Source organism: Ochlerotatus camptorhynchus, unplaced genomic scaffold (assembly GCF_037179485.1).
Source record: "Ochlerotatus camptorhynchus isolate MF236.1 unplaced genomic scaffold, CSIRO-AGI_Acam_v1.1 ptg000114l, whole genome shotgun sequence".
Classification (NCBI taxonomy): domain Eukaryota; kingdom Metazoa; phylum Arthropoda; class Insecta; order Diptera; family Culicidae; genus Ochlerotatus; species Ochlerotatus camptorhynchus.
This window is the reverse complement of record NW_027040604.1, coordinates 173992-201777: the sequence shown is the minus strand read 5'-3', so window position 1 is coordinate 201777 and position 27786 is coordinate 173992. Positions and strand designations below refer to the sequence as shown.

At 36.3% G+C, this 27786-nt stretch overlaps 1 protein-coding gene across 7 annotated transcripts in view; it reads left to right on the top strand.

Moving 5' to 3' along the window:
* The window catches only part of mtg (mind the gap), a 239022-nt gene that overhangs the window by 149081 nt on the left and 62155 nt on the right, over window positions 1-27786 (top strand). For 6 of the 7 annotated variants that reach the window (XM_065220051.1, XM_065220045.1, XM_065220046.1 and 3 more), the window contains one exon: window positions 23281-23412. The exons of the other annotated variant lie outside the window; for it this stretch is intronic. In XM_065220051.1, the coding sequence (XP_065076123.1) occupies window positions 23281-23412 (132 nt within the window). The remainder of the gene's footprint in view (window positions 1-23280; window positions 23413-27786) is intronic. 7 annotated transcript variants of the gene reach the window in all.

Sequence of the window (27786 nt, the reverse complement as noted above, 5' to 3'; positions counted from 1 at the left end):
ATACCACTAGTTTACAAAACAACATAAAAAGTGTGAACTTTAGTGGTTGACCAACGTTTCTAATGCAAAATCTTACGCTGAATTCAATGCCGTGGTCAGAAAAAATTAAAGTAGAGCCATCTTTGAAATATACAAAAAATTTGATTTTTTGAATTTTGGACAAAAGTACGATTACTAAAATGTCAATATCTTTGGAACTAGTGCACCAATTTTAAATCTTTTTTTATGAAAGTGAAGCTAAATAAATTTGCTACCGTTTACTAGAATATTATGTCTTAATTAAAAATTTAATTTTGAAGTCATTTAAAAATTTACAGCATTTATTTTTTTATTTTTCCTGCGAATTTTAAAAACATTACACCTTACCGAGTTCAAAAATGCTGTAAACTAGTGTACTCTATGCCCAGGGAAGTCGAGAAAATTTCCAACCCGAAAGACTTTAGGTTGTGCATTAATTTATCAATTGGAATAAAGGGTGTCCACAGTTAAATGGGATAACTTAGAAGTACTCGCCAAAGAAAGTCTTTCAACCGATTGTCATGAAATTTTCAGGGATTATAATACTTGGTTTAGCTTGGTTTACGTATCTTTATTTCACTCTATTTCTTCACCAAATCCGAATGCCCGAACTTCCCAGTATCTTTCGATCGGCTCCATCTCCGGTGTGTTTGGGGGATTGAGATCCTTCGGCACGAAATTGACCCCATGCGTCTTGTACCACGCCAGAACGTCCTTGGAGTAGTGACAAGAGGCAAGATCCGGCCAAAAATAGTAGGAACGTTACGTGGGAAACGGAAGCAGTCGTTTCCTCAGGCACTCATTCATGTAGACTTGGCTTGCTCCGTTTTCCGCACGAACAAATCGTTTGCTAAATCATGAATTTCTTGAGAAACTTCAACATTTACTGTTTCTCGAGAGATTCTAAATAAAACATCGAACATGTCTTTCGCAGTCACATACTGGATTCCCGGTAATTGTTTGAAGTCCACATTTACGTATGTTTCATCGTCCATGATACAGCAGTGTGGTTTTGTCAACATTTGTGTTGACGTTCTAGCTGTCCTATTCTGCCGTTCATTGCGGTTTAGTGATTTTTGAACCTTGTATGAACGTAGTCCTGCTCGTTTCTTGGCTTTCTGCACGAAATTTTTTGTCAGGTGCAGTTTTTGCGCGACATCCCAAACGGAATAGTTGGGTTTACGTTTGAAGGCAGTAACCACTTGCTGGTGATCTTCAACGCAGTACGGAACACTTTTTTTTTGCACTCACTTGCTTCCGATTAACAGTTAAACGTTATCCGAAACGTTTTATGACACGAGAAAAAGTAGATTGTTGGATTCCCAACATATTTCGGATGGCTCGGTGCGAAAGATGTGGGTTGTTGAGGTGAGTGTGAAATTTTTTTCTCGCAATCGTGTTGTTCCTTCGACACCACTATTAATTTCACAATGAAAGTCACGCAGTGTAAACAATACACGCTGAGGCAATCTCACCCAAAATTTCATTAAAATTAAACCAAAGGGCAAAACGTTGCAGCTTTTTTAAAGTGATGCATTTTAACTGTGGACACCCTTTATAGTAATTTTACAGCGGCTATGGCGTCGTTAGGCAATATTGAAGTTTTTAAAGGCATTGATTAATTTTGGGACTAGGGGAAATGGATGTAATGTCGGCCTAAATGCCCCTAATTTGGGCCCATACATAAATTCAGCAATCGACTAGATTTTCAATAGTGACCAAAAATATCCATTAGTACCGTCCCAATAACGCGTTCATCTAGATAAAATTGAAAAATAACAGATTTTTAGCGATGGGCCCAATCTTAGATCCATAGGTCAACATTAAAGCCATTTCCCCTATTTAGGTTTAGGTTTTATGGCATTTTTTAGTAGTAAGATGATTTTGACATTATTAGGTTATTTAACCAATTATTGATTCAATTTTAGAGTTTCGAAACTATTTTGGAGTTTTAAGTCCAGACTGATTTTATATTAAGGCACAACTGCAAAATAATCAAAATCAATAGTTCTTGTTGTTTGGGGTTTCAGATAGCCTAGTCACAGTATTATCAAGCCGGAGTCAAGCCCACCGATTCCCGGGCCAATCGAGGAAATATCAGTGCTAACATTTGAAAACGGCGCAAAAGCCATTTGTAAACAAATGGTTTGTGGGCCCTTTACTCGCTACCCGAAGAACGCCCACGCAAACCAACAGCATCGTCAGGAAGGGGAAAATTTTCCCCTACCCGATGTTGCTGTTGTGTTGCGTGGGTGTACTTCAAGTAGTGAGTAAAGGGCCCACAAACCATTTGTTTACAAATGGCTTTTGTGCCGTTTTCAAATGTTAGCACTGATATTTTAGGTTGCAAATTTTCTCGACTTCCCTAGGCACATAGTATAGTTGTGCTTGCTACACTACAAATTCATGCACTGATTGGCATATAAAGCTCTATTTAATAACATTGGACGAAGTGTGTCTACGAAAACTTGGTTGAGAGTAGGCGTAAGCTCATATAAAAGCTTCAACGTCAAGAAGAAAAAGAAGAAGAAGAGTTTTTTTTGGCTCAGAAATACTACCCACTAATCCAGCTTAGTTGCCCAGTTATTTAGGATTAAGATCGGTAAAAGTTTAAAAACCTGGAAACATGCAAATTTTTAAAATGTTATCCCTAATTTGAACAGACTACATTCTGTTAAATCCATTCAGTGATGATTAAAAAATTCCCATTTGAAATGTTACCGACTTTTTGAGCAATTAAAAAACCCTGATTCCTGTAAAATAATCTTAGTGTGTAGACTTATTTGGTTTCCGTACTGTGTACACAACGAAAAGTTGACGTTTAACATTTCAATTCATATCATTAAATACAGTGAAGATACCACCTCCACAGAAACAAGTCTCAGGCTGCTCAGTGCTCCGTAACAATGAGCTGCTAATTGTTTCCTCACATGTCAAATCTTTCACCATTCCAGTCAAAGCCTTCACCCGGGAGTGAAAAGGCCCTTGTTGAAACCTCGAAAAATTTAGCATGAAAAAAACAACCACATCAACAATTGAACAACCCAACACGAGAGGGCTGGGAACTTTTGATTGACATTTCTTATGATTTTGGATATCTTCAGATGGGATAATGTTTTCGGCACGCATAGTTGCATGTGTCGTACGGAATGGCAGCGCTTCCAGCAAGTTCACTTAGATATGAAACGGACAGCCGACCGATCCGTTTGAATGACAAGCAAATTGTTACCCCCCACAAAACCACCCCTCCCTTCCACCTTCCTGTGGTTGACACGTTAGATGTTATGTTTGCTTCTGCCATTTCGGCATTCATGAAAGGAGTTTGATAGCACGAAGCAGCATTGCGATTGGCAACTTTTATTATGGCACCTTGAACATATTACGCGCAGGCAGGACTCGACGATGAAGCAAGGTACTTGAGTGCTTGCCCATTCACGGCGGTGGCGGCGACTAAGGCCGATTCGTCCGATTGGTCCATGTGAAAACAAGATACGGTAACAATCCTCAACGCGCAATGGGCAAACACAATTGACAATCACAAAAATTGAAAGTAATCACAGGAGGCGTGTTTTTGTTTTTCTTTCTTTGCGATTTGCCCGACGTAAAGTTGTAAATTTAACGAAAAAAAAGGAGGCCATGAAACTCCTTTACCGCTGCTCTTCTGTCTGGTTCGTTGGACGGGCTCTTCACTTAATCTTGTAAACGGCCTTTCCTTTCTGATTTTTTTGCTCGGTGGATTCACTTTCAAAAAATTTTGCTCCGCCAAGTCCAAACAAGCCACGGGAATATTTCTTCGATTTGGCCTCGAAAGATGTAACTTAGTCGCGTTGGGCGGTAATGATTTATTTTGAAATTATCCTCGCTTCGACGGTCAAAATTGCGCTCTCGGAACAGTCGACTCGGGAAACTGGATCATTTTTTAGTGCTTTATTTTGATTTGCCTCTGTAGGAAATTACGGTGCGGTAAAATGAATGTTATTGTTTCTGAGCAGGGGAAAACAAATTGTTTGGTCGATCGATGTAGGTACACGAATGAATGGAATGAGCTCCCATTACGCAAAGTATTCATAAATTTTCATCGAAAATTCAATTTATCCCAAAAGTTGAACTGATTTCCAACCCTTGAGTGAGCCGTTCCGGTTTTCAAAATTCATCAATCAACCCTGTTTTGCCAGAAGGGGGCGTTCAAAGCCAAACATCCACGTGTGTCCTGACCGAATGCTGATGCGGATATATCAGATCGGTGCCGGTGAAAAGGGGGTTTCAGGATTAAATATAGTTTTCAAAGAGGAAAATTTATTGGCCTAAATTTGCATATTTTCCCACGGTCGGTAAAATTAATGGTTCGGTGTGCAAAATAGATACCGGCACGATATAGGTGTTTTGCGCTGGACCTGGTGTGATGCGATAGGCCCATATTTCCTCCAGCTGTCGGCTGGAGTGGATCGAATTGATTGGCTGTTTTTTTGTAATGGATTCCGGGGATGGCATATTTTAGCTTTAATTTTGGTAGGTATTTCGCGATGCCATAGGTAGATGAAACTAGTTTGCTTTCAATAATGACCTGTGCTGCCTATAATCGCATTGAGAAAATGGCAGTCAAAGTTACCATTCCCATGTAAATATTTGAAAAATCATCGTAAATTTATTGATATTGTTTTCAAGTTAAATTCTGTTGCATGTTTTGTTATATCCGAGAAAAATATGGAAATTTGAAAAGCAGAACTTTAACTTGATTCCAATTGACAGTGAATAGGGTTGTTATCTCAAAATTAACGAAAATCCATATGGGAATGATATGTGATTATAGGCAGTGTAGCAAAGCATTACAAAAATAATGCGTTATCAAAGTAGGCTGTAACTGTGAAGTTTTTTTTTATCATTATGAATTGAAATTATAAAGTCAAAATCTAACCATGATCTGTCAAGATTTGTTTTTGTTAAGACTAAAAACGTTTGTAATTTAAAAAAAATCCATTTTGATTTTTTTTTTCAAATGCGTATATCTATAGTAAAAATTAGCGTACATTTTCTGTTCGTTGAGCTTTTTATCTATTTGAAAAAGCACAATGGTGCACATTTTCAATTTCTTAAAATGATCGTTTAATGAGCCCATCAATGTTCAAGCACATCAAGTTTGAAGGTTCAAGTTAATCGTTGCCTGACAGCTTTATAGCCCTGTTTTTGTTGATAGATTTATCATCAGATGAATCCCTCAAGGCATACACTTTAGTCCGGAATAATCACCTTGTTCCGCGTATAAATTTAGCTACAATATAGCAAGTCATACTAATGAAATGGATCCTTCCTCTTGTGATCCATCGTTTTTGTTCCATTAGGATGTTTACGTCTCCATATTTCCGACCTATCATCCGCAGACATCTAGGTATTTTGACCGACAGCAGTCGAAGCATGGAGCAAAGTTTATATCTTTGATGCGAGTCTTAAATCGAGACAAACAGTCTCATGGCCGCAAACCCTGAATCCGCAGTAGGGACCTACTTGGATCAACTTGCAAAAAAAAATGCATCCGAGTAACCCATTTCCATTCACTTTTCTGCGCCCCAAGTGCATCAAACTTCACTGATTTTCGCTTCCGACCTGACCACGATTCACAAAACCGAAAGTTGTTAATGCTACCGGCAAAATCAAAACAAAAACAAACTGCACCTCGGAAGAAAGTGCCAATTAGCAGTTTATCTTGTGTAAATAAACCGCCCGGAACGACTGCTGACTCTCTGGGGTTGGTTCAGCTCCGTCCAGTCTGGCTGAACACAGGAAAATTAACAAAAACTAATACATAACACATGCTTCTCTTGCTTGACCCGCAAACTCATTCATTAGCCTCAATTATCTTTGCTCCAGTGGTTGTAGTAAATAGACTGTAGATTGTTGATGTGAGTAGTAAAAGTGTTAACAAAAGCTTTCTCACCCAGTTTTATAAGTTTTAAACTGGACATCCCTGATACAAATAATCATAAGAAAGAGCTTAACGATATCATCCCAACCATTTGTGGGATAGTTCTACCATCCGGATTACCGGTTCGTATATGGTATTTGTTTATTAGGGATTGCTTCTCAATTTTCCTTTTCCTCGTATCTCCGTTTCAGATTTGCGGGAAAAGTGCAATTAAATGTGTCGTTGCTGATTATCTGCTGCATCTTTCTGCAGTACATTTGGTTAGGTTTTGCTCGTTTACTGACAGCTCAATTTCGGTTTGTTGCTGGTCTGTCAGATTGATAAGTGACCAGCATATGGCTTCCCAACTGGCGATGATTTGCTGGTTTGGTCTGGTGGTCGTTCAATGAATGACAAGACGAAAATTGGAAATGAAGCGAATCCAATGGGCATGAGAAAAAGTGGGAAGTAATGCTTCCGAGAATGCTTTCCTTGACCTTTGTGGGAGGTGTTACTTTTGAATTTTAGATGAAGCAAGGAAACCATATCACGATGGTCTCCCCTGACTTAGTCTTAGTGCATTTGTTTGAATTCTATGCATAAGTTTAAATTTAATGGATTTGGGATGTAATTCATGTTAATGGTGCATTTTGTAATTAATTTAAGATCCAAGAGGACTATGATTAAAAAAAAGAATTTAGTGACTAAGATGGCTATGCAGAGGATTAGTTATATATTTGGAGTATGTTGATTCCAAATAACTCCGGGTGATTGAACATATTGTACGAAATTTCGCAAAGTACATTGAGAGAAAGAGTGTGAAATAGGTCAAAATGCCGATTACAATCATTAATTGCACACACATCATACAGCTGACAATGCTGATGCCGTTGAGGATTTGATAGAATTCAGATATTCAGGGATTCAACTTATTATGGATCGATGATAAATTACAGGATTTGCCTCTACAGTTACCGTACCCTTTTGGAAATGAGCCATTGTGAATGTTCTAAATGGGTACTCAAATATAGTGTTGTTTATTAATTTATTTGATAAGGCTCAATCGAAACTTTACAGAGCCGAGGATTCTTGTTCTCATTACATTACATGCTCAAAAGGTACAACACAATAAACACTTTATCTTCCGCTATCCAATAAGCCTCCTCCATCAGAATGGGAGCCGTTTCCAGTGGTTTCATTGTATGGCAGTATTGCCAACGGGGGCAGAGCGCTTCCATTGCAGCAATGGACGCAAAACATGGTCAGCACTCACACACTCATCACGAAACTGTTGCTTTCCAAAGTCGACGACGTATCGACCGAAAGAACTGCTGATGAAGAACAATGAGGAGGACCCCACAATGGTTGGTGCTGCGTAAACAGACGATCGCGTGACACACATCGAGAGTGGCCTGCTTTTGTCGACAGCAGAGTGAACACTGACTCAAATATGTACGTCGTCCATGAGGATGCATTTTTCGTACATTGTAAGAACCTCATTGTACAAATTGTGGGTACGTCTTTTGGCCACTAGATTCTGCTGCAGTGTCCTGATTGATTGCTTACTGGCCCGAAAAGATCGAAATCCTTCTCGGTGACGGTACTTTGGATTTCTTGGCGATATCATAATCCGACAGCCCAGCTTCCGATCCTTAGTTCGACTATGACGCTTGCTATGATCCTGTTGATCGATAGTATGCCGCTCACAGAAACGTTTTACAGCACTGCACACGATCAATTTAGCCAATTTCAACGATTTTTGTACCGCGGCTTCTTTTAAACAAAATGAATCGTGACGAACTTTTCAGCACTGAAAGAGGAAACATTTCAAAACAAACTGCGGTTAACACATTCCATATCCGACCGCTAGAAGCACTGCAGTAAAATAAACAGTGCGTCCAGATATTAAATGACTCAAGCTTTACGTGCCAACGAAGACAGAAAACATTAAATAATTTAAAGTTCAAGAATACAAACAAATTTGTAAAAATTAGCCAAATGTACTTTGTTTGTAACTGGACAAATTTTTCTAGACAAATTTTTGTTTTCTCGATTGGAAAGTGGATATAAGTTATCTGTTGACCCATGCCATATTGTTTATAAACCTATAAAAAAATATCTCGATTTTGAATGTTGAAAGTGGGAGGAAGGGTTATGGGTTTTTAGCGCTCTTCACAAAGCAATGGATTCAGTCAATTGCTGGTGCGCTTGAGATCGATTGAAAAATTGATGAATAGAACCATCTTTTGAAATTCGATTCAAAATCGCCCATTCCTAGATGTAACAACAAAAAAAATGTAATTATTTTCCATTTAATTTCAATGAGTATTTTGTATCCACGATAGATAAGTATTTCGACTACAATGTTCAGTCATCAGCAGTGTCATTCCCACTGAAGACCTACTGAAATCTGACGCTCTAAAGTACTCTTTATTATCGAGACTTTCAGAAATCTCGAACTGTATGACTTGGACTAAGAAATTTTTAATTAGTTTATTAATGAAGGATGAGGGACATTCACCACTGCGTGATAATTTCCACTTAATAGAATAAATGAACAGCACTTTACATATACATAAGGAACACAAAAAACAAATGTGTAAAATGATATGAAGATTTTTTGTAACCAGTCTTTAGTCTAGAAATGAATTCCTTAAATTCCAATTGAATCGTTGCTACAGAATTTTTCACAAACCTTAAAAACTTTATAAAATCTTTCTGATTAGTAAGATAAAATCAAATATATCATATTAAAAATATGATCCGTTCATACCTTTTCCAATCATTGCAATGGCGACCCGCAAAATATTGTTCCACGCACCATCTAGCGTTGAAAAAGGTCAGCAAAGATCATTCAATAACAATCGAGGGGTGCGAATAAAGCACGCATTGCAAAAGCAAGAGTCAAATTATTTTCATTAATAACATTTTGCATATTACCGTTCCGATTCAAATTTCGGACGATTCAAATTTCGGACACTTTCATTTTTAATTAAATATTACATCCAGTTAGAAACAAAGTAATAATGTTAGATGATCGTGGAGGGCACTAGTCAAAAAAATTTAAAATTTACAAGACATGTGGATCATATTCGACAACTTTTAAAAGTGTCCGAAATTCGAGTTTAAGTGTCGGAAATTTGAATCGGCACGGTGCTTTAAAATTTGTGTCAATGTTGTCATCAAATAAAATAATATGATGAAATACATTCATTTAAAATATTATAAAATTTTTCATTTGGTTTACCCCTCATGATGATAAACAATTACAGTGGTAGCCTTTTTGGTCACAGAGGCGCTTTCATCGCTAAATCGCTAAAATTTCGTTTCGACAGCTAAGTAAAAGATTGGATCATATTGTAAATATAATATATTTGATTAAATTCCAAACATTTCAATCCTATTAAAATATAATATATCGAAACATTAAACTTATGAAGGTTTTAAGCAATGTCGTTTCAGGATTTAATAATACTTGTAGTATGTTTAGCTGAATTGCGAATTTGAGGAAATTATTATTCAACTATTTCTATTTGGGAATCTCAGCAAATAGTACGTTTATTCCAGGCTGGGAACCGAAGGTGTACAATTTTAACATTTACTGAATTATGAGGAGTATCTTTCTGGCTTTGAGGCCTAAAAAATATCGATAACTGGAAAGAGTGTTCAAAAACCATCGTTTACATTATAAGTAGCCTTTTTGCAGCAAACAATAATGGTCGACAGTTAGGGGGTAACACCCAAATTAACCGCCCTGGGTGTCACCGAGTCACGCTACACCTCTACCTCTGTGACGGGCGAATCGCATGGCTTTTCCAAAAAACCCAGGCGAAATCGCCTAAAGGTTTGCTTCATATTTGTATGCGTTCACTGTATTGTAAATGGTTAGTTAAAATGTTGTGTATTCTGTTGATAATCGCAAATCTTGATGTAAATACTCCTTTTTCGTAAGTCAAACCTCCAAAGTGGGAAGTTGCCTCCTGGAGGAGTGTAAAGTAAAGTGTTGTTCGAAATTTAAGATTGTTTGTAAGAAACTTAACAATAATCATGACGTAGGGTAGACCAACCATGGCAACAATATAAAGCCTTCAGGATAAGTCCATAAGACCTTCCGGTTAAATTCAGAAGTTTTCCAAGAACTTCGAAAGTAAGTCCAGATGGACTCCAGGGAAAGTCAACAGAGTCTACAGAGCCCTGAACACCAAAAGATTTTCAAGTTCTAGTGCAATGTCAGAGGATTTTCACATCAAATTTGTAGGATTTCTTGGGCTACTTTCTACAACATGGTCTTTAAGGCGTGTTATTCTGGTTAGGATATGAAGTTTTACATTACCTATATTTATAAGCCTTGCTGGATGGAATTCATAAGTGTCGAATTCAAAATTGTCCAGGTCCATGGGCAATATCTTTTGGAATACTTAAGTATTTTTGCCTCAGCTTACACTTCTTCAGTACCAAAAACTCATTCACCAATCTGTTAGGAGGATCGATTTAATCATAGGAATTGAATTTTACATTGATCTCTACAATTATATTTAATTTTATTGTCTGTATGCTTTGCAGAATTAAACCGTAGTGAACTGCACACAAACACTACGTTTATTCATCGTTTTCTATGATTATGGCAGTTTCAATTCATACCAAAACAACGAACCCCCAAAATCCTTCCACACCCCTACCATACCAATAGATTTAATAACAACAAAAAATCCGCATGATTTGATTGATTGGTTGCAATTTCAAACAAACCGAAACCGTTCGATTCGCACTTCTCGCTGCCACTGCCACTATTATTGGTTTCTCCCCGCCAAACAGTAGATAAATCAGAAATGATTGAATCAATGCATATTTACAGCGTGTGTACATATCTAACCATAAAGCGAAACGTGCCGTGGGGTGCCGTCTGAGGAGGATTGTTTTGCTGTTTGGCGGGATAGTGGAGTCGAAGAAAATTGGGTGGGAATTTTCGGTTTCCTTTTTGCCTGCGATTCTCCTTCCTCAGTCTATGTCTATCGCCTTACTTCTGTTGCGCTCCTTCGCTGTTTTGCCTTTTCTCTGTCTTTCTAACGCTTTAAACCGATACTTTAATCTCTTTTCTCGAATTCAGTCTCTATGGTCTCTAGCGTGGTGATTTTGGTAATTATAGTGGTTAAGTGAGTGATTTGTTGTTTGCTTGTTTTGACAATAGGTTTGTATGTTGTACTCTTACTGTTCCACGGTCGATCGGTGCACAGAGGAAATGGCGGAGGAGAGAGAGAGTGTCAGGAGGAGAAGGAGAATAATAATCGTTTACAAATGGGAATGGTGAGCTGATGCCCGATGGAGGGGGTGTGGTGGTGTCTGGCAAAAAGCGCGAAACGCAAAAGTTCATTCTCAGTGGAAAACAGCAGTAATGGTTGGAATCTATTGTTATTGTGCTTGTTGTTTGGTGATGATTGGGGCTTGAGTGTTGCGTATTTGTTATTAAAACGGGATTTCATCGGAATTTGGACACCGGCATTTTTGGCACATCGCATCCGTGGGTTACATATTGAAGAGCTTTATCAGACGTAATCTTAACACACAAATGTTCGTGTAATTTAGATAAACGGTTCTGTGCTGCTATTGCGATGGTTAAGGGTTCATAGCTTGTAGAATTTACAGATAGGAATTACAAATTTCAGGGCAGATGCCCTTGGGGTGGGAAGTATTCTGAAAAATCTTTAATTATAGTATCCATTTTGGATAGCAACCACGACATTTGGAAACTAGTTCAAGCAGAAATTAGGTCACTCCAGAGCAGTCAGTAAAAGTAGATAAGCTACTTTATTGACATGAGATTTCCCCGATTAAATTAGTTTGTCAAATTTAGTCATTGTCAAATTGGTTTGAATAACTAAAATTCCTGTATGGAGTCAAATTTATCCATCATAAAAAAACGATCACACTCAATTCTGTTTTCTTCATGATTTACATTTCCTTTAGTTGTTTCTCATTATTATTTCTTAATTTTATTTTTTTTTTAAATCAAGTTATTTATGTGTCAATTTCTTTTTATCATGCCCGAAAAAAGGTTTTGTTTAGTTTTTGGACATTTTTGAAATATAAAATCGGAAAATATAAATGTGGAGTAATTTCTTATGAAAGATGATTTTTTTTTTAAATCTCGAAAATCGAGGGTTATAGCCCAGAAGGATCTAGGCACTTTAGAGTAAAATAAAAAAAGGCGTTTGTTCAGAATGTCAAAATAAGCGTTTTGGCCGAGTTTGGCTCAAATCGGTGACATCGACCACAACTTTTTTTAAATTCTGTACCCACTTGAGCGAGCTGGAATGACCCATATATTAACTAACATTTTTTGTTTGTAGATAATAACGCATGATGTAGGCAAAATTGTAGCTGAGATGATTTCAAACTACTTTGCTGCAGAATCGTTTTTTTTTTTCTTACTCTCACCGGTCTGAATTGACTGATGCTGATGCTAATGTGATCCTGAAACATTCAATTTTTTAGCTCTAATAAATTTTTAATTTTTCGTGAAAGCCAAATATAGATTATTATAGGCCTTGTTGTTAAATCATATTTTTTGAGCAAAGTAAATTGATATCTCTTATAATTTACAAGCAAAAGATGGAAATTTATTCAGGAAAAAGTTCTAGTGCTTTTGTCCTAAGTTTTACAGGATTGGTGTCTTGTGTGACCTTTTTCAATTTAAAAAGTTTCTTCTTTTGGTCATTTTTATAATCATGGTGGTCAGGTTTATATAAAAAATACTATCTAACAAGCAGCTTTAGTGTGATAATTTATTAGCTAGAGAAAGGTATGAAGAGGGTAGGTTGAAAGTTCCGCTCAGAACTGTATCTAGCTAATAAGTTATCACGCTAAAGCTTCATGTTAGATAGCATTTCCAAACAACTCTGAAAATCGTTAACTTCACGTATGAAGTAACATGAAAACACTTTGATTATAAAAAAAAACTAACTTTTTATTTTTTGAAAATATAGACACTTGGCATACACCGTTTTGGTCACGAATTGCTGATTTACTAATAACTTCAGAAACAGTTGACGAAAGATAGTTTTGTTTTGAAGCAGTAGCAGTTAAAGCTTGTTATAGATGCGCAAAAAAAAGTAGATTTGAATTCTAGTACTAAACTGTATTTGTTTTTGCTTTGTAAAAATGAAGTGAGAAATGCTCGCTGCACATCTCGGACTTTAAGAGTAAAAATTCATTGATGTTGATTCAAATGTTAAGATTTATCTACACACTTAGTTTTTTCTACCAAGCTCGGCTGTGCAAATCTCGGCAATAATAGTTTTACTGAGATCTCAGCAAACATTTCATTTGTTTGCTGAGATTCAGCTAAACATTATCCGAGAGTCAGCATTTATAGATATAAACATTTGAAATCGGTGCTTTTCATAAAAATATCGGTTATATCGGTTATAGCCAGGCATGGAAAATCATTTGCATTGATTTTATACATTCATTTACATTCATTTGCCTCTAACTTTTTTCAGCCACAGCATTCCGCAAAATAATGCAGGGGGCTTTTGTAGGTTTTGTTATTAGCTACAAGTTTTGCTCGTAACTCAAATATGTATCTCTTATGCATCATGAAGTAGAGCGGGCAGAACTTGTTACTGTTTTTCAGTGAATGTAAAATACATTCACTGAAAAACAGTAGTGGTTTCTGTTCGCTCTGCCTCGTCATGCATAAGAGATACGGATTTGATTTGTTAACAAAAGTTGTAGCTAATAACAGAATCAACAAAAGCTCTTAACATCATTTTGCGGAATGCTGTTCAAGAAAAAAAGTTAAAGGCAAATGAATGTAAATCAATGCACGAAATGAATGAAAATGATTTTCCATGCCTGGTTATAGCTTTCCCATTAAAAGAGATTGCAAGTTGATTGCTTCAGCAAAAAAATGCATCATAAAAAGTCCAAAAATGGTCTAAGACAAATTATTTACGAGAAATAAATGTATATAAAGTTACCAGTTAAAGTTAAGGGGCAACTTTGAGCTTCCCTTTAGTGGATGCTTACCGCTATCTCAACATGAAAAAAAAATTGGACGCTATACAAAATCGAAAGGTTGATTTTTGTGGCTTTTCGAGTTCAACTTTGTGCCATGATGATGCCATAACAAAATGTTTTTACATGGATTTTTTCTTTAGAAAAATAGAAAACCTCTGATTTTCATCGATTATTGATCTATTTCCAATAGTTTTAGAAAAAAATCAACGACTTCCGGAAACTTCAGGAATCTTGTTCCGTTTCAACTTCTCATTGGGGATGATTTCCGACATGCTCACAGACCATTACTTCATCTTCTCGGATAGTCTCAGTTTGATTGAGGCTATTCGGTCGAGGTAGGCACTCATCTTATTTCCTTGCAAAGGTAAGGGAGCAGATGAGTTTGCTGGTCGAAAGATCAGATATGATTACCTTTGTATGGGTCCTCTCACATTGTTCAATCCCAGGCAATGAGAAGCCAGACTCTCTCGCAAAGATGGGCGCCCAACAAGGTAAGATTTATGATAGAAGAATTTCGCATGATGAATTTTTCCCATTAGTACGTCAGAGTTCTCTTCTAAGTTGGCAAAACGAGTGGACAAGTAATTCTCTTGGGTGGTGGTTACATTACATTACTCCAAATGTTTCTTCGAGAGCGTGGTTCAAAGCTCCCAGGTAACAAATGTAGAGCTGCTTGGCTATATTCAAAATTTATAAAGGTTTTATTGCAGCTGCAACCATTACCTACAGTTTTATGACGGTCATATACAATGCAAGTCATGGAATATTCTTATAGCTATATACAAAACCCCTATAAAGCTTATAACAAAAACCAACTGATGCTTATGCTATTTTCACTTATGAAAGGTTTTATGGTTGCCTTGAAGTATAAAAAAAAAACAATATGAATTGCCCTTATAAAACCCAAAAATAAATCCTTATATTGATATATAAGTAAGCGCTATAAAACTAGTAATTTTAAAACAATTATAAGCATTCAGTTGCAACTTGTCAGAAGTGTAAATGGGCGGTTTATTTTTACAACATAGAACAGAATCAAAACTTTCCGGTACTTCCAAGCGGAGCGCAAAGAAAATCAACAAACCTTTGTGAATAACTCCAACCAAGAAAACAAATGCCGCTGCATTTTCTGCGGATGTCACAAAGGAAGCTGTGAAGAGTGTGCCTCCTCACCATTCTGAACCATCTTCACTTCGAATGGACATTGCTGCACCAAAAATGACTCATGAAGAGGAAATATATAATTATCTGGAGTCGGAGGATGATACCTACGCCAACTTGTGTCTCTTATCAGATTTACAGTCGTGGATGGTCACAACAATTCACCAATCAGCATTGAAGGCTTTCGTTCCTTTTTTTAATACTCGCTTATCGGACATTCTGTTACGCGATTCTAGACCATTGATTAAAACTACCCTAGCAGTGGACCTTATAGAGCTTGTGAATGGAAAATACTGGCACCAAAGGGGCAAAACATTCCTCCTCCACCCCCTTGCGGTTTGTTTTTTGGATCTTAAACGCGCTTTTGAAACAATTTCTAGGCCCTTATTGTTAAGATCAATCAAGCGCTTTGGAATTACGAGTACTGCATATAAATGGTTTGAAAGCTATTTGTCTGACAGAACTCAATGGACTGTTTTTAATGATTCTGTTTCCAGTCCCGTGGAGAATAACCTTGGAGAGCCCTAGGGAAGTGTATTAGGGCCCCTGTTATTTATTATGTATATTAATGACTTGCGACGTGTTACAGATGATACTGTGTTATTCATTGCAGCTAAGGATTTAGATGATGCCGTTTTACACTTGAATGAAGATTTGCGTTCTCTAAGTAGATGGTTGAAGTATAAGCAGTTGAAATTGAATACAAGTAAAACTAAATTTATGATAATTTCGTGGAATCGAGTAAATGAGAACGTCTCTGTTGTAATTGATGATGAGACTATTGATCGCGTTCGGGAGATTAAATATCTTGGCGTGATTATTGATGACACACTTAAGTTCAACTCTCACATCGACAATATCATCAAGAAAATTGCTAAGAAGAATGGAATTCTATGTCGACTGAAAAACGATTTAACTATTGCTAGTAAAATACAGCTATACAAATCAATCATCTCTCCTCATCTAGACTTTTGCCCTTCCATTTTATGTCTGGCCAATGCCAAGGTTGCAAAGACTCATTTCAGCTAAAACAATGTTTTTCTAAATTATGAAATAATTACATGCCATGATCAAATTTTGAATTGGTAGGATACAAGAAGAGGTTGCAAAGAATGTGTTTGACATATTAAACCTGTTTATTTCACTTCATGAGAGTCACAATCAGCGATTTTTTACAAACTCACTCACTCACTCACTCACTCACTCAGCGATCAGCAAATCGCTGATTGTGACTCATAGAAAGCAAAATTTACAGGTTTTATGTTTCCAACGCATACTTTGTAACCTCTTCTTGTAAGTTACAAGTAAAACATGCCATCATACCATCTTTTGGTTTTATTATTCCGAAAAACATTATTTTAGCTGAAATGATTCTTTGCAACCTTGGCCAATGCAACACAAATATCGAGATTGCAGCGCTTGCAGGATAAAATAATGCGTTTGGTTTTGAGATGTAATAGATTCACTTCCTCAACTTTGATGCTAGCTGCCTTACAATGGTTGTCGGTGAAGGAAAGAATTGAATATTTGACTATGGTATTCATTTTTATAGTAGTTAATCGTTTGCTGCCTTGATATTTGTGTGATCGGATTGAAAGAGAAAGTGACTTTCATAGATATAATACTAGAACCGCGGTTGAAACGACATTTCTTGACATGTGCTTCACAAAATTCATTATATTATAAAGGAATAAATGTTTTCAATTCGAGGCCTAGACATATCAAACGTTCAGCACTTACATAATTAAAAAAAAAACACTGCATTTCACTCGTTAAAGCTATCTTTTGAACAGCATCCAGTGATTTTTTTTATGAATTTACAAATTATGTATCTTGACAAAATTGTCTCTAACGGATTATTTTATATGGATAGCTGTCATAACGACTTTTTTTTTAATAATTATTGTAGCACTGCAAAAACTATTTCTGTTCGCCACGATGGTGATGATGGATTTTTAATATTTGATTAAATAGTAGATTAATTAAAAGTAGTCTACAAAGGTTTGAGCCTCGTGCGCGTATTACGGATATAGAAGACTGAATTTAACACTTGATAAAAACAAATGCAATTTTGAAGCTTATTCGGAAGATACCTTGAGTTAGTAATAAGCTTTCTGGCAAATGTTGGGGGTTCGTGAGCATTCCTGACATTGCTGAAAATTATGATAGCATCAGATTGCGGGGTTGCTAGTGTAATAGGATGCTTTGTTGATTGTTCATTAACTCTTGATTGCTTGTAATACTTATGAATACTTTAGGTGGACAAAAAGGCGAACTAAGAGGTGGACGTCTGAGTTTTTCCACATTTATATCGCTGTGAAGCAACTGTAAACTCTAGAGGGAATTTATATCTGTAACTGAAACCAGTTCGATTTTGTTTGCTAGCCTGGTTAAAATGTCATATTTATTATCTTAAATATAGATCGTCTAGCTCAAACGAGGGTAAGAGGTGGGACCATCATCATTCATCATCAATAGTATTACGAGCCCAAAAATGTTAACACATCGCTTTGTGAATAAATAAGAAAAACGTCAGCAATCTCTATAATTCTTCCTTTATCGCTCGCATATACATGGGGTGACACTGTCGAATTTTGGTCGCAATACATGGAATGGTGACAGTTCAAGGACAAAAAAGTTGAAATCACGCATAACTTTTCATTAAGGTTTCATACCATTCAAAACATTTCCAAATGTTTGTAAAATTAATCAGTTGCACCCGTAGAATAGGTACATACATTTGCCCTCAAATAAAAAAAATAATTGCTCTTGTATAAAGAAAATAGTGCACGAATTAAAATCATGCATTATGCTTTTCTGTTCTGCTTTCATCCAATGTAAGCATTAGACATTTTAAGAAATTGCGCTTGGTATTTTTCTTGCCTGCTGTCAAATCCTCTGTCGCCATATTGCCATTATGAAAATGCCATTAGCCTTGAAATAAAATCCAAGAAATTTCAATAAAATAAAGGCTAAATAAGAAATCCAAAATAATTTCCAGTGTGCATTGGTATGAATTCATTTATTGAGATCTATTTTCTGTAAAATTAAGATGATTCCATCAAATTCATCTGATTTCTGAAACAATCTTTTTTGTTAACTTGAATTATTTTGGAGGCGCATTTATGTAACGCTCATATTATTCCAATATACACGATAAAAATTCAAGTGCATATGTTTTGGAACTTCTAAAAAGTCATATATTTTCTTTAAGATTTCCACGAATGTCGCCATGAAACAAAATTGATTGCATGGTGATCTTGAAACCAACACTCAAACCTATTTTTACCGCTAAAGATTTCCATATGGAAAAAAAAAAGTTTCAGCAGAACAGAACAACAACAAACTAATTTATGGCGGTTGCTTTGAGGCAATAAAAATTAAATTGGATTTATAACTGATTTTCACCAAAGCGGAATAAAACTGCTTGGATACAATATTACACTTAAAGAGGCTATGAGAACCTTTTGTAGAGTATGGGGCTTTCTTACAAAAAGTTTTAAGACAGCTTCATTGTGATTCTCAAACATGCTTTATAAACCTTATCAAGAGTGGTCCACTAAGCTGGAAGACGATCTTATAGCGGTTATCAAAAGGTTTTGCTGGAGCTATTAACCTTATTGACGGTTTTATAAAATTAATCTCAAAAACCACTAATAGAGTGCAATAAAACAAGAAATGCTACTTGGGAGGTCTGGATGTAAGTCGGGGATTCATTCGCGTGAGGTCAAAACTTATGTTCAACCACTACTCGCTAGACACACATCCCTACATGCAAGCGATCTACGAATTCCTTTGTTTGTCTGATGTTAGAGTGTGATGTGACCATCCCATTCTTTCCAAACAATTTCCCGCCATTGTGTCCCAGTCTTATTATCCTCCTGTTTCTGTGCTACTTCCCCTGCCCAGCCAGCATTTGGTCAACCGCTCGATAGTAGTATCTGAAGGAGGCTTCAGAAACCTGTTTCCTATCTAGCTCCTTCCAATCGAAATTGTTACCCATTAACCTCGAGCCCACCACGAGTAATTCGTACCCAATACTAACCTAGATTTACTGCTGTTAAAATGTTAATTAAAAAATAACGGATTTTTGGCTCCGCAAAATGTCACACACAACTGAGCCTAGTAAATAAACGAACTAGTTATATATAGAAAAAAAAAATTGTTTAACGGAAAGCTTATTGCTCCGAAAAAAAAATACGGTTAGACTCTGATATCTTTCTCCACTATTTTCAGAAAATTAAAAACGCGCAGATTTTTTTCCAGGAAATAAATAAAAAAATACTTTGCACGAAGACTCAATTTGTCTAAAACTATTTTTCTAGACACAAACGATTTATTCCACCTGAATACCGACTTCTGCACTACTGTGCATTGTTATAATCATTATTTTGATCTTGTAATAGAAAAAAATTAAAATCCATTAAAAAATTGTCACAATATTTCTATTTGGATGTGGGGTTTACAAGAATGATGTTACGCCTACTATTTTTTTTTTGTAAACGATACCTGAAGACTAAGAACATGTGCTTATATAGAAGATATTTAGGGGGAAACGATACTTGATGGCAAGAACATGGGTAGTGCTATTGTTAGGGGGCGACCCCGGCGTAGTGGTTAGCATCCATACCTCTCACGCCAAAGTCACGAGTTCAAATCTCACCCCCGGACAAGTCACGAATGACCCAAGAGCGTTAAAGTGACTATAATTAAAAAAAAAAAAGTGCTATTGTTGTTGCGAAAATGGTGAAAAAATCCACTGCCTAGGGCCCATGCATTAATTATGTCACGCTAAATCGAGCAAAATATTACCCCCTTCCTCCCTATAGTGACGTTATTTTAAGAAACTTTGCTAAAGAAACTGTAGTGGGGAAGCTTTATAAAAGCTTATATAGCAGTTTTTATGATTTAAGGTAGAGTGTCCCTAAAATATTGTTTTTATAGAATAACTCTTTTATTTAAATTTGTGCGCGAAAATAGTCTTCTACAACTTTTTTCTACTCATCAAAAAATATATGCATTAAAATTTCACCTTTCGTTTGCTGCAAGAAGTGTATCCCCGTTCCCCCAACTGAGGGTATCAACAATTGAAAATGATTTTATTTTTGGAGAAAGTTTGATTAGCTTTTTTTTATCAAAGGATTAAACGAGGCACTTCCTTCAGCATTACAAATATGCAATTTAATGATTAGAAATATAAGACAACCTTCATGTAGGTTATTTTCTAAAAAGTATTTTTTTAGTGACCCCTTACTTTGGTTCACTATTGAAAAATCAGCATAAGCTTTACGACCATTAGTTTCCTCGGCAAAGTATTTTTTTTTAAATACGTAATCTATAACTTTGTAGATGGTTCTATCATGGTATAATAAGAAATGAACGAGTTAAAAAATTGTTTTTGTCAATTTATGGTCCACCCTATTTGCTACTTTCATCAACATAAAGGCCTTATTATAAGCAACAGCTTCACATAAGACGCTGGTAGAGTTGCAATTTCTGGGTGCAAGGAAAGGCAATTTAGTGGAAAAGCATAATTTACTCTGTTTCGATTACTTTTAGGTGGTTAATGGTTTGTAAGACTCAATCGCGTTAGCTTTACGGAGCCGATAGTTCACTGTTTTTTGTTTGTAACAAATTTCACTTAATTCTATGTCTAGTAGGAGCTGGGCCGAATACTCGCGGCTTACCCGAAGTTAGTGGGATACATTGTCGAAGGATAGGAAAAGGGGAGGAGCTTGGGGGTGAGGTTTCGTTGTCTCATCAGAGCGATGTCACCAGTATGAACGGTAGTGTCGTTCTAGATTCGTCTGGAGTTCGACCGGCTATGGTGACCAGTGGGCGACGATGAGACTTATCGAGGGAGTTCTTTATTATTAAATTGGTTTTCTTTTTTATAAAAATGATGATTGGGGTAGTTCTCGTTTTAATTTAAATCAGGAAACTAAGTGTATTATGTTATTTTATTTTAAGTGGTTACATTCTTCAGCAATGTTGTAGAAACAATTATTAAAAGCAACTTTGCTCAAGACTGCATTAATCTAGATCTTCATTTGACTCATGCTAGAAGTATTTTTCTGCTTTTATTTAGGGTGTCTCACATTTCGTCAAAAACTAGTGAAAGGAAGACTTTTAGATCTTCTTACAGTCTACATTTTTACAGCAAGTTACTATATTCAGGCGTTTTTTAGTCACACATGATTTTCGAATCATGTTTTGCAAATTCTTGGATGATTTAAATAAATATATCTCTAATCATTCTTGCGGATCATTCGAAAGGAAAACGACAGGGCTTTCATTTGGCCTGTTTTCAAATGTTTGGCGGCCATATTCAAAGTAGTCGCCATATTGGAGCTTTTCACCAAATTAAAAACTAAGCACGCATTTGAAAGCTGTGACTTTTTCCTTTAAGATATTTCAAATTATGATGGAGCACTTCGTTTTTCGTAAGGAAACAGAAGAAAATAATAAGAATCATCACAAATTGTACGGGATCATATTACCTCCTTTTTCTTTTTCTTCTAATTCCTTGCGATCGCCAAATTTCTCTATCTTAATTTGATATGTATCTTTAAGAAAAAAAAATCTTTGCTTTGGTGAGGGTAAGCTTATGAAAAATTATGACTTCAAAAAAATCGCCATATTGGATTTCTAATTTTAATATGGCCGCCAAAAATTCATAATAATTTTCACTCAATTTTTTTTACGCGAGAATTGAGTGTTTTCAATAAACAGTCAGGTCATCCGTAACCGATGTTACCGAATGATAAAAGGGTATTAAGCTATTTGATATATTTCAAAACATACATGAGCAAAAAGCATCGAATAGTAAAAAGTAGGAATTTTATAACGACGGTGCAGTTCTAATTCATATTCTGGACCAATTTAAGTTCGTCTGAACCTTATCTTATAGGGTTCGGGAATAGGGAATCACATTTGAAATATGTTAGTTGGAAGCTTTTGAAGCTATTAGCGGCAAATAAAATTGAATTATAGGAAGCATTCTGAACATTGCACATGTTGCATTGTATCGGGTTATTTGTGAACTAATAAGGGTAATAGGGTAGTTGTGAAATACGCTATGACTAGCTTTAAATTAAATTAAATTAAGTAATCTTTACAGGAATATGTTGGTTATTTTTTTTATCTAATGATCAACCTAAATCCATCTATCAATTATGTAAAATTTCAGACAAAATAGTATTGTTCAAAGATTGGATCACCTTTGGACTTTTGGTCCTGGATTATTTTCTATATGCGTTATACAAAAGCTATTCAACGTTTCATGTAAAACAGGAGCGGTGTATGTTTTGCTTCGATTATTGATTGGTTCAATAAAATCAATAAAATTACTGATATTGTAAGCACAATATATTGAAAAGTTATGTTTAACCATCTTACAGATTAACTGAACAATTATTCTTGCTTAAAAATTTCATTCCAAGATGCATTTAGCCATATTTTATGGGTGTGAAATAATTAGATACAAAGTGTGCAATAATAGAATTTCAAAGCAAATGATAAGTGCACCAATTGGGCTCTGAAGCACATTCAAAAGTTGCGTTATACTGAATGTTTTTACCAATATAAATTGCTTATCACCTCTGGAAATGCCTCATGAATTGAGGAATTCCTACTTCAAAAATGTTTTCAATCTCATAAAATCACAAATTAACAAAAAGCACGCGCTTAGCTGTTCAACAATTGGCAAAGTACCCTAAGTTTAAGTCTTATTTAGAGTGACTCAGAGACAGTGGAATACCTTATTTGTTTATTTTTGAAACGGTTTAAGAGACAATATGGTATTCTTAACTGAAATTTTGAATTGCGGATCGCACAGTAACCAAATCTTCTATTAAATCGGGCATCTCGTAAAGCAACACACTGTAAAAGCCTCAGATATTCCAGGGTTTGAGAGGTTGAAAAGCTAGAAACAGAATTTCGGCGAATAATGCAACCCCCTAACATGCACCCATCTTCATCACCAAGCTAACCTACCACCACCACCACCACCAACACAACTACACCACCACCACCAAAAAACACCAGGTATTGGGAGGCACACATATACATCCTGGAGGCAGCGGGTTGTTCTTAGTAAGACCGCTAACAACAAACCAAACCAAGTGATCCTTATTATTTCTCATTTCTTTCTCTCTCTCTCTTTCTCTCTTCCCCGTTTCTAGGCACAATCAGACAGTTAGAAAGTACCTGTGTGTTAGATTCCGACTTTGGTTTCATACTAAACTGTGCGTTCAAAAAATCCGGCCTGTTTCGAGTGCGGAACCTCGGGGGCGTCAAAGCTCACTTCGGGTTAGGTAAAGATCAATTTGTTTTTCGCTAGAATTTCCCGCAGGAGAGATGAGAAAACGATTTCAGCGGAATCGATTAATTGAGTGTGCAACATATTGATAAACGTTGTGCTTGTATGGCTACGACATATTGGTACCAGGAATTGATAAAAATGTATGCACATGAAAGTGTTAGTAATTATACACTTGTTGCAGTTCTTTAGCTCCGGTCGACCGTGGAAAATGTATACCTACTCTCCTTATCAATGTTGGAAACACGTTCTAACATTCTACCATTCGATCGTATCACATTCAGCAGGATTTGGTGCAATATCAGTTATTGGTTAAACACGGAGAAAGGAACAATATTTTACTAAACGTAATATATACCCTGGTTTTGATCCCTGCACGTACACGTGTAATCAGTGCTCGCAACTATCGACATTTATTCATGGTGCTATAAATCTCCGATGAATGGCCATGTTTGCCTTCCCATGCTGGTAGGAAGGTGTTATTACATTAGGGATTTCGATATCCAGGATTCACGTTTCTAGTCATTCGGAAGGTCAGGCCAATGTGTTCGCCAATGGGCACAGGTAATGATGGCCGTTTCGGACAAACATTGTGCGTGGAGGCCACCATCAAAGCGGACTGCAAATTACCACCTGCTGCTATCACGAAAATGCGCCCCTAATGGACGGCGAGTGTCAAACGGGAAATTACTGGGTAGAAGTATCTTTTTTATTTCATTTTGGCCCGCATAATTAAAGTGGGAAATTCAATGAAACTGGATCTGACGGTACCTCTTTTGAATGGATTTTAATACTGGGTGTGGATTTATTTTACGTTCTGGAGCAAAAAAAAATATAACGACAACCACATTATTAACGTAGTAATACGATATTGTTTTTGTTGCTGAATTAAAACTGCATACAAATGCTTCATAAATGTAATTCTCATTTCAACAAAACTTTGGTTCAAACATAAAATTTAAATTTTTTAAATGAAAATTGAACCTTTAACATTCACAATTCACTAACAAATAAATGCACCCAGTGTTCGATAACAGAACACTGTTTGTTTTTCACGTAGTGAAAGGCAGTCGATGCAGAGTCTAGTCAGGTGCGATTTTGCCACGCCGAATTCAGCGGGTTCAATTCCCGGTCCAGCCTAAAAAAACCTTTCGGCGTTGTCTGGGTTTCCTTGGGCAAATAGTACCATTTTGTTTTTCACACAAATTCAAGCAGCTTTGGAAGTGGAAGGCAGCAGCCTCTCAGAATCCAATGAAACATTGTGGATGCAAAGGTTTCGTCTACTTAAACAACTTAGCATACTTATTTTCCTTGAGAAAATCTAGACTACCATTTGAACATGGGAGAACTTTTTCTACGAAAAAATATAACTAAGACAAAATGTGGGCCAGAGTGATTTGTAGAAAATTATGTTAAAAATATTTTATTTTTGAACAATTTGATTCTGGTTTATTAAATGTGACACTTATTCATACATCTAAAAATGGTCAGTTTTACATGAATAAAGTTATACTATCTAAAAAAATGTCGTGTATACACTGAATGAAATCTCAGTAGATGCATTTCATCCCAAAGCAGATAAATTTCATCCAGATGCCTCCCAAATTAGAATAAAACATTATTGGTGCGAAGACTAAGCAAGTATGCTATGATTTTTTGTGAACCTTCAATTGAAAGGTACCATGGTTTAATAAAAAGCTATTCCATATTTTAGGAATGGGTCCACTGGTTCCGCAAAGATATGGCCGAAACATTGTTCGATGAAATTTTTATTTTTTTGATGTTTGTTTATGCAATCTCAAATTACTCTCTACAATTCAATCTTTGATCATTTTTTTAAAAGTCAATGATGGATCATCAAAAAACAATTATGGAACAGTCTGCCTAGTGTGTTAATCAAATGCAAGAGACCCATAATTGTGGGTCATCCATAATGTATAAGTGTATATTATTTTTGGTTAAAATAAATAATCAAATAATATTCTGCTTCTTTCGAATGGTGTTTAATATCCAATAATGCAATGGAATTCAATATACAGGAAAAATATAGCCTTCTTTGTAATGCCCTATTTAATTGCATTTGGTTTTACACATAATTTAAATGTACATCACACAACCGCAAAAATTTAAAAAAAATCAGAAATATGCCGGAAAAAAATCTAGAAATTTGCTAATCGGGATGTGCTGGTATTTTAATTAAAAATAAAACGTACATTCCTGATTCCAAACCGATTTTTTTTTTCCAAAAACAGTGCTACTCATTTTTTTACCTCTGCTATTATGAAGTGTACCCCATTAGGCATAAATACGTTAGGCATACGGACGTTAGGCATACGGACGTTAGGCATACGGACGTTAGGCATACGGACGTTAGGCATACGGACGTTAAGCATACGGACGTTAGGCATACGGACGTTAGGCATACGGACGTTAGGCATACGGACGTTAGGCATATGGACGTTAGGCATACAGACGTTAGGCATACGGACGTTAGGCATACGGACGTTAGGCATACGGACGTTTGGCATAAAGTCATAAGGCATAATGGACGTTAGGCATAATATACGTTAGGTATAATGGACGTTAGGCATAAAATACCTTGCTGCTGTGCAACTATAGAAACCTGTTTCGAGCATGGTAAACAATGCTTAAATTAGACTAAGTGTTAAATAAAAGATGATACAAGTTATACAAACATAGTTTATTTAATAAGCACAGTTTGGAATCCATTATTTATCATATCATAAGTGACGTAGCTACATATTTACTTAGATTCAAGATTAGTAGTGATACCGGTTAAGTAATCTGTCAATAAAAACTCAGCATTGTTTTGAACTATATCTTGAAACAAATCGCAGCTGGAAATAAAAAAAATCACACATTTGTTGTAATATATTCTTACACACATATTGAAATTGTCAAAGAAGAGAAGCTTTTCCTCAAAGAATAGCTCATGAAATAATGAATGGCGAATTCTGTGATTTTTCATTCAATAACAAAAAAAAACAGCTAAGGTTGAATAAAAGATGATGCCAAAGAAAACCTCATGAAATGAAAAATGGTGAACTCTGTGGTTTTTCATTAAATAATAAAAAACATACCTGCTGCTTCCAGGATTACCTCCCATACTTTTCGATACAACGACTCCGTTTTTGTTGTCTGCTGATGTGAGGGAGCGATACTTCCATGAACAGTGATGAGTTGCCGAAACAAACAAGAAACTGTGGCAAACGTACCATCTGCAAGCCAATACTTTGCCTGTCCAAGACGTCGCAAGTTTTCATGAGTCCCAAAAATTAAGGCTCCTTCATTATTGTCACCGATGTCAGCAATCAATAGACGGTCCCCATTATCATCCTTCTGGGATTCATCGGGTAGATTATGCCTATCGTGCATTATGCCTAACGTCCGTTATGCCTATCGTGCATTATGCCTAACGTCCGTATGCCTAACGACCGTATGTCTAACATCGTGTACCGGCTATTATGTGTCGACCAACATGCGGACGGTATCGATATATGGTAGAAGTTAAAACAAATGACTTGGTACAGTTAAACTTCCTTTAAAGAAATTGCGATGTATCACATCGAGATATGGAGTTTTGTCCTTAGGCACTTGAACCAATTTTGTAGTCCTTTGTAGACTGCAGCTCGCTCCCAGAAATCTATTTTTGAACCGATTCTTGATCTATTGGTCTCAAAAGAAAGATAAATGTGCCTAAAATGGCACCCTCCCCAAGATTTCTCCAATCTCCAATCTGCATGATGTCCATTTACTTCAGGTTGAAAAATAATAAATTTTGAGCGTCGGACGGTACCAGTAGATGAGGTTTTGGAAGTGTCCTTTAGTGTCCTATCGGAAGCGGTGCCAGGTAGTCTAAATGGCCAAATTGGCAAAAGCCTGGGCAGGGTGCCATTCTAGGAACATTCATCTTTTATTTGAGGCTAATGGATCAATAATCGGTTCAAAAATGGATTTTTGAGAGTGAGTTGCAAATGAAAATGAAACATACGCACTACAAATTACGACTAATTTCGAGTTGCCGACAATAGAAGAGCTGGTTAACACGCACTTCAGGGCCTGAGATTAGATTCATAATGTTCTGCTCAGTAAGCAAAAACGATCGCTCTAAGGCCACCGAACCCTTCATATCACATCATACCTTTACTCGAGTTGTTGTAACCATTCAAACTGGCACCAACGACGACAAGTTTCGCAAAATACACCTCTTTAATATGAAAGGAAGAGCAGGTGCTAAATGATGAATCGGAAAAACTCCATCTTGCTTCGATTTGCATGAAACCTTGAATAATTGTTTGTTATGGGCAATGATTCACATTTTTGATAAAATTCGGCCATTTTGGATATT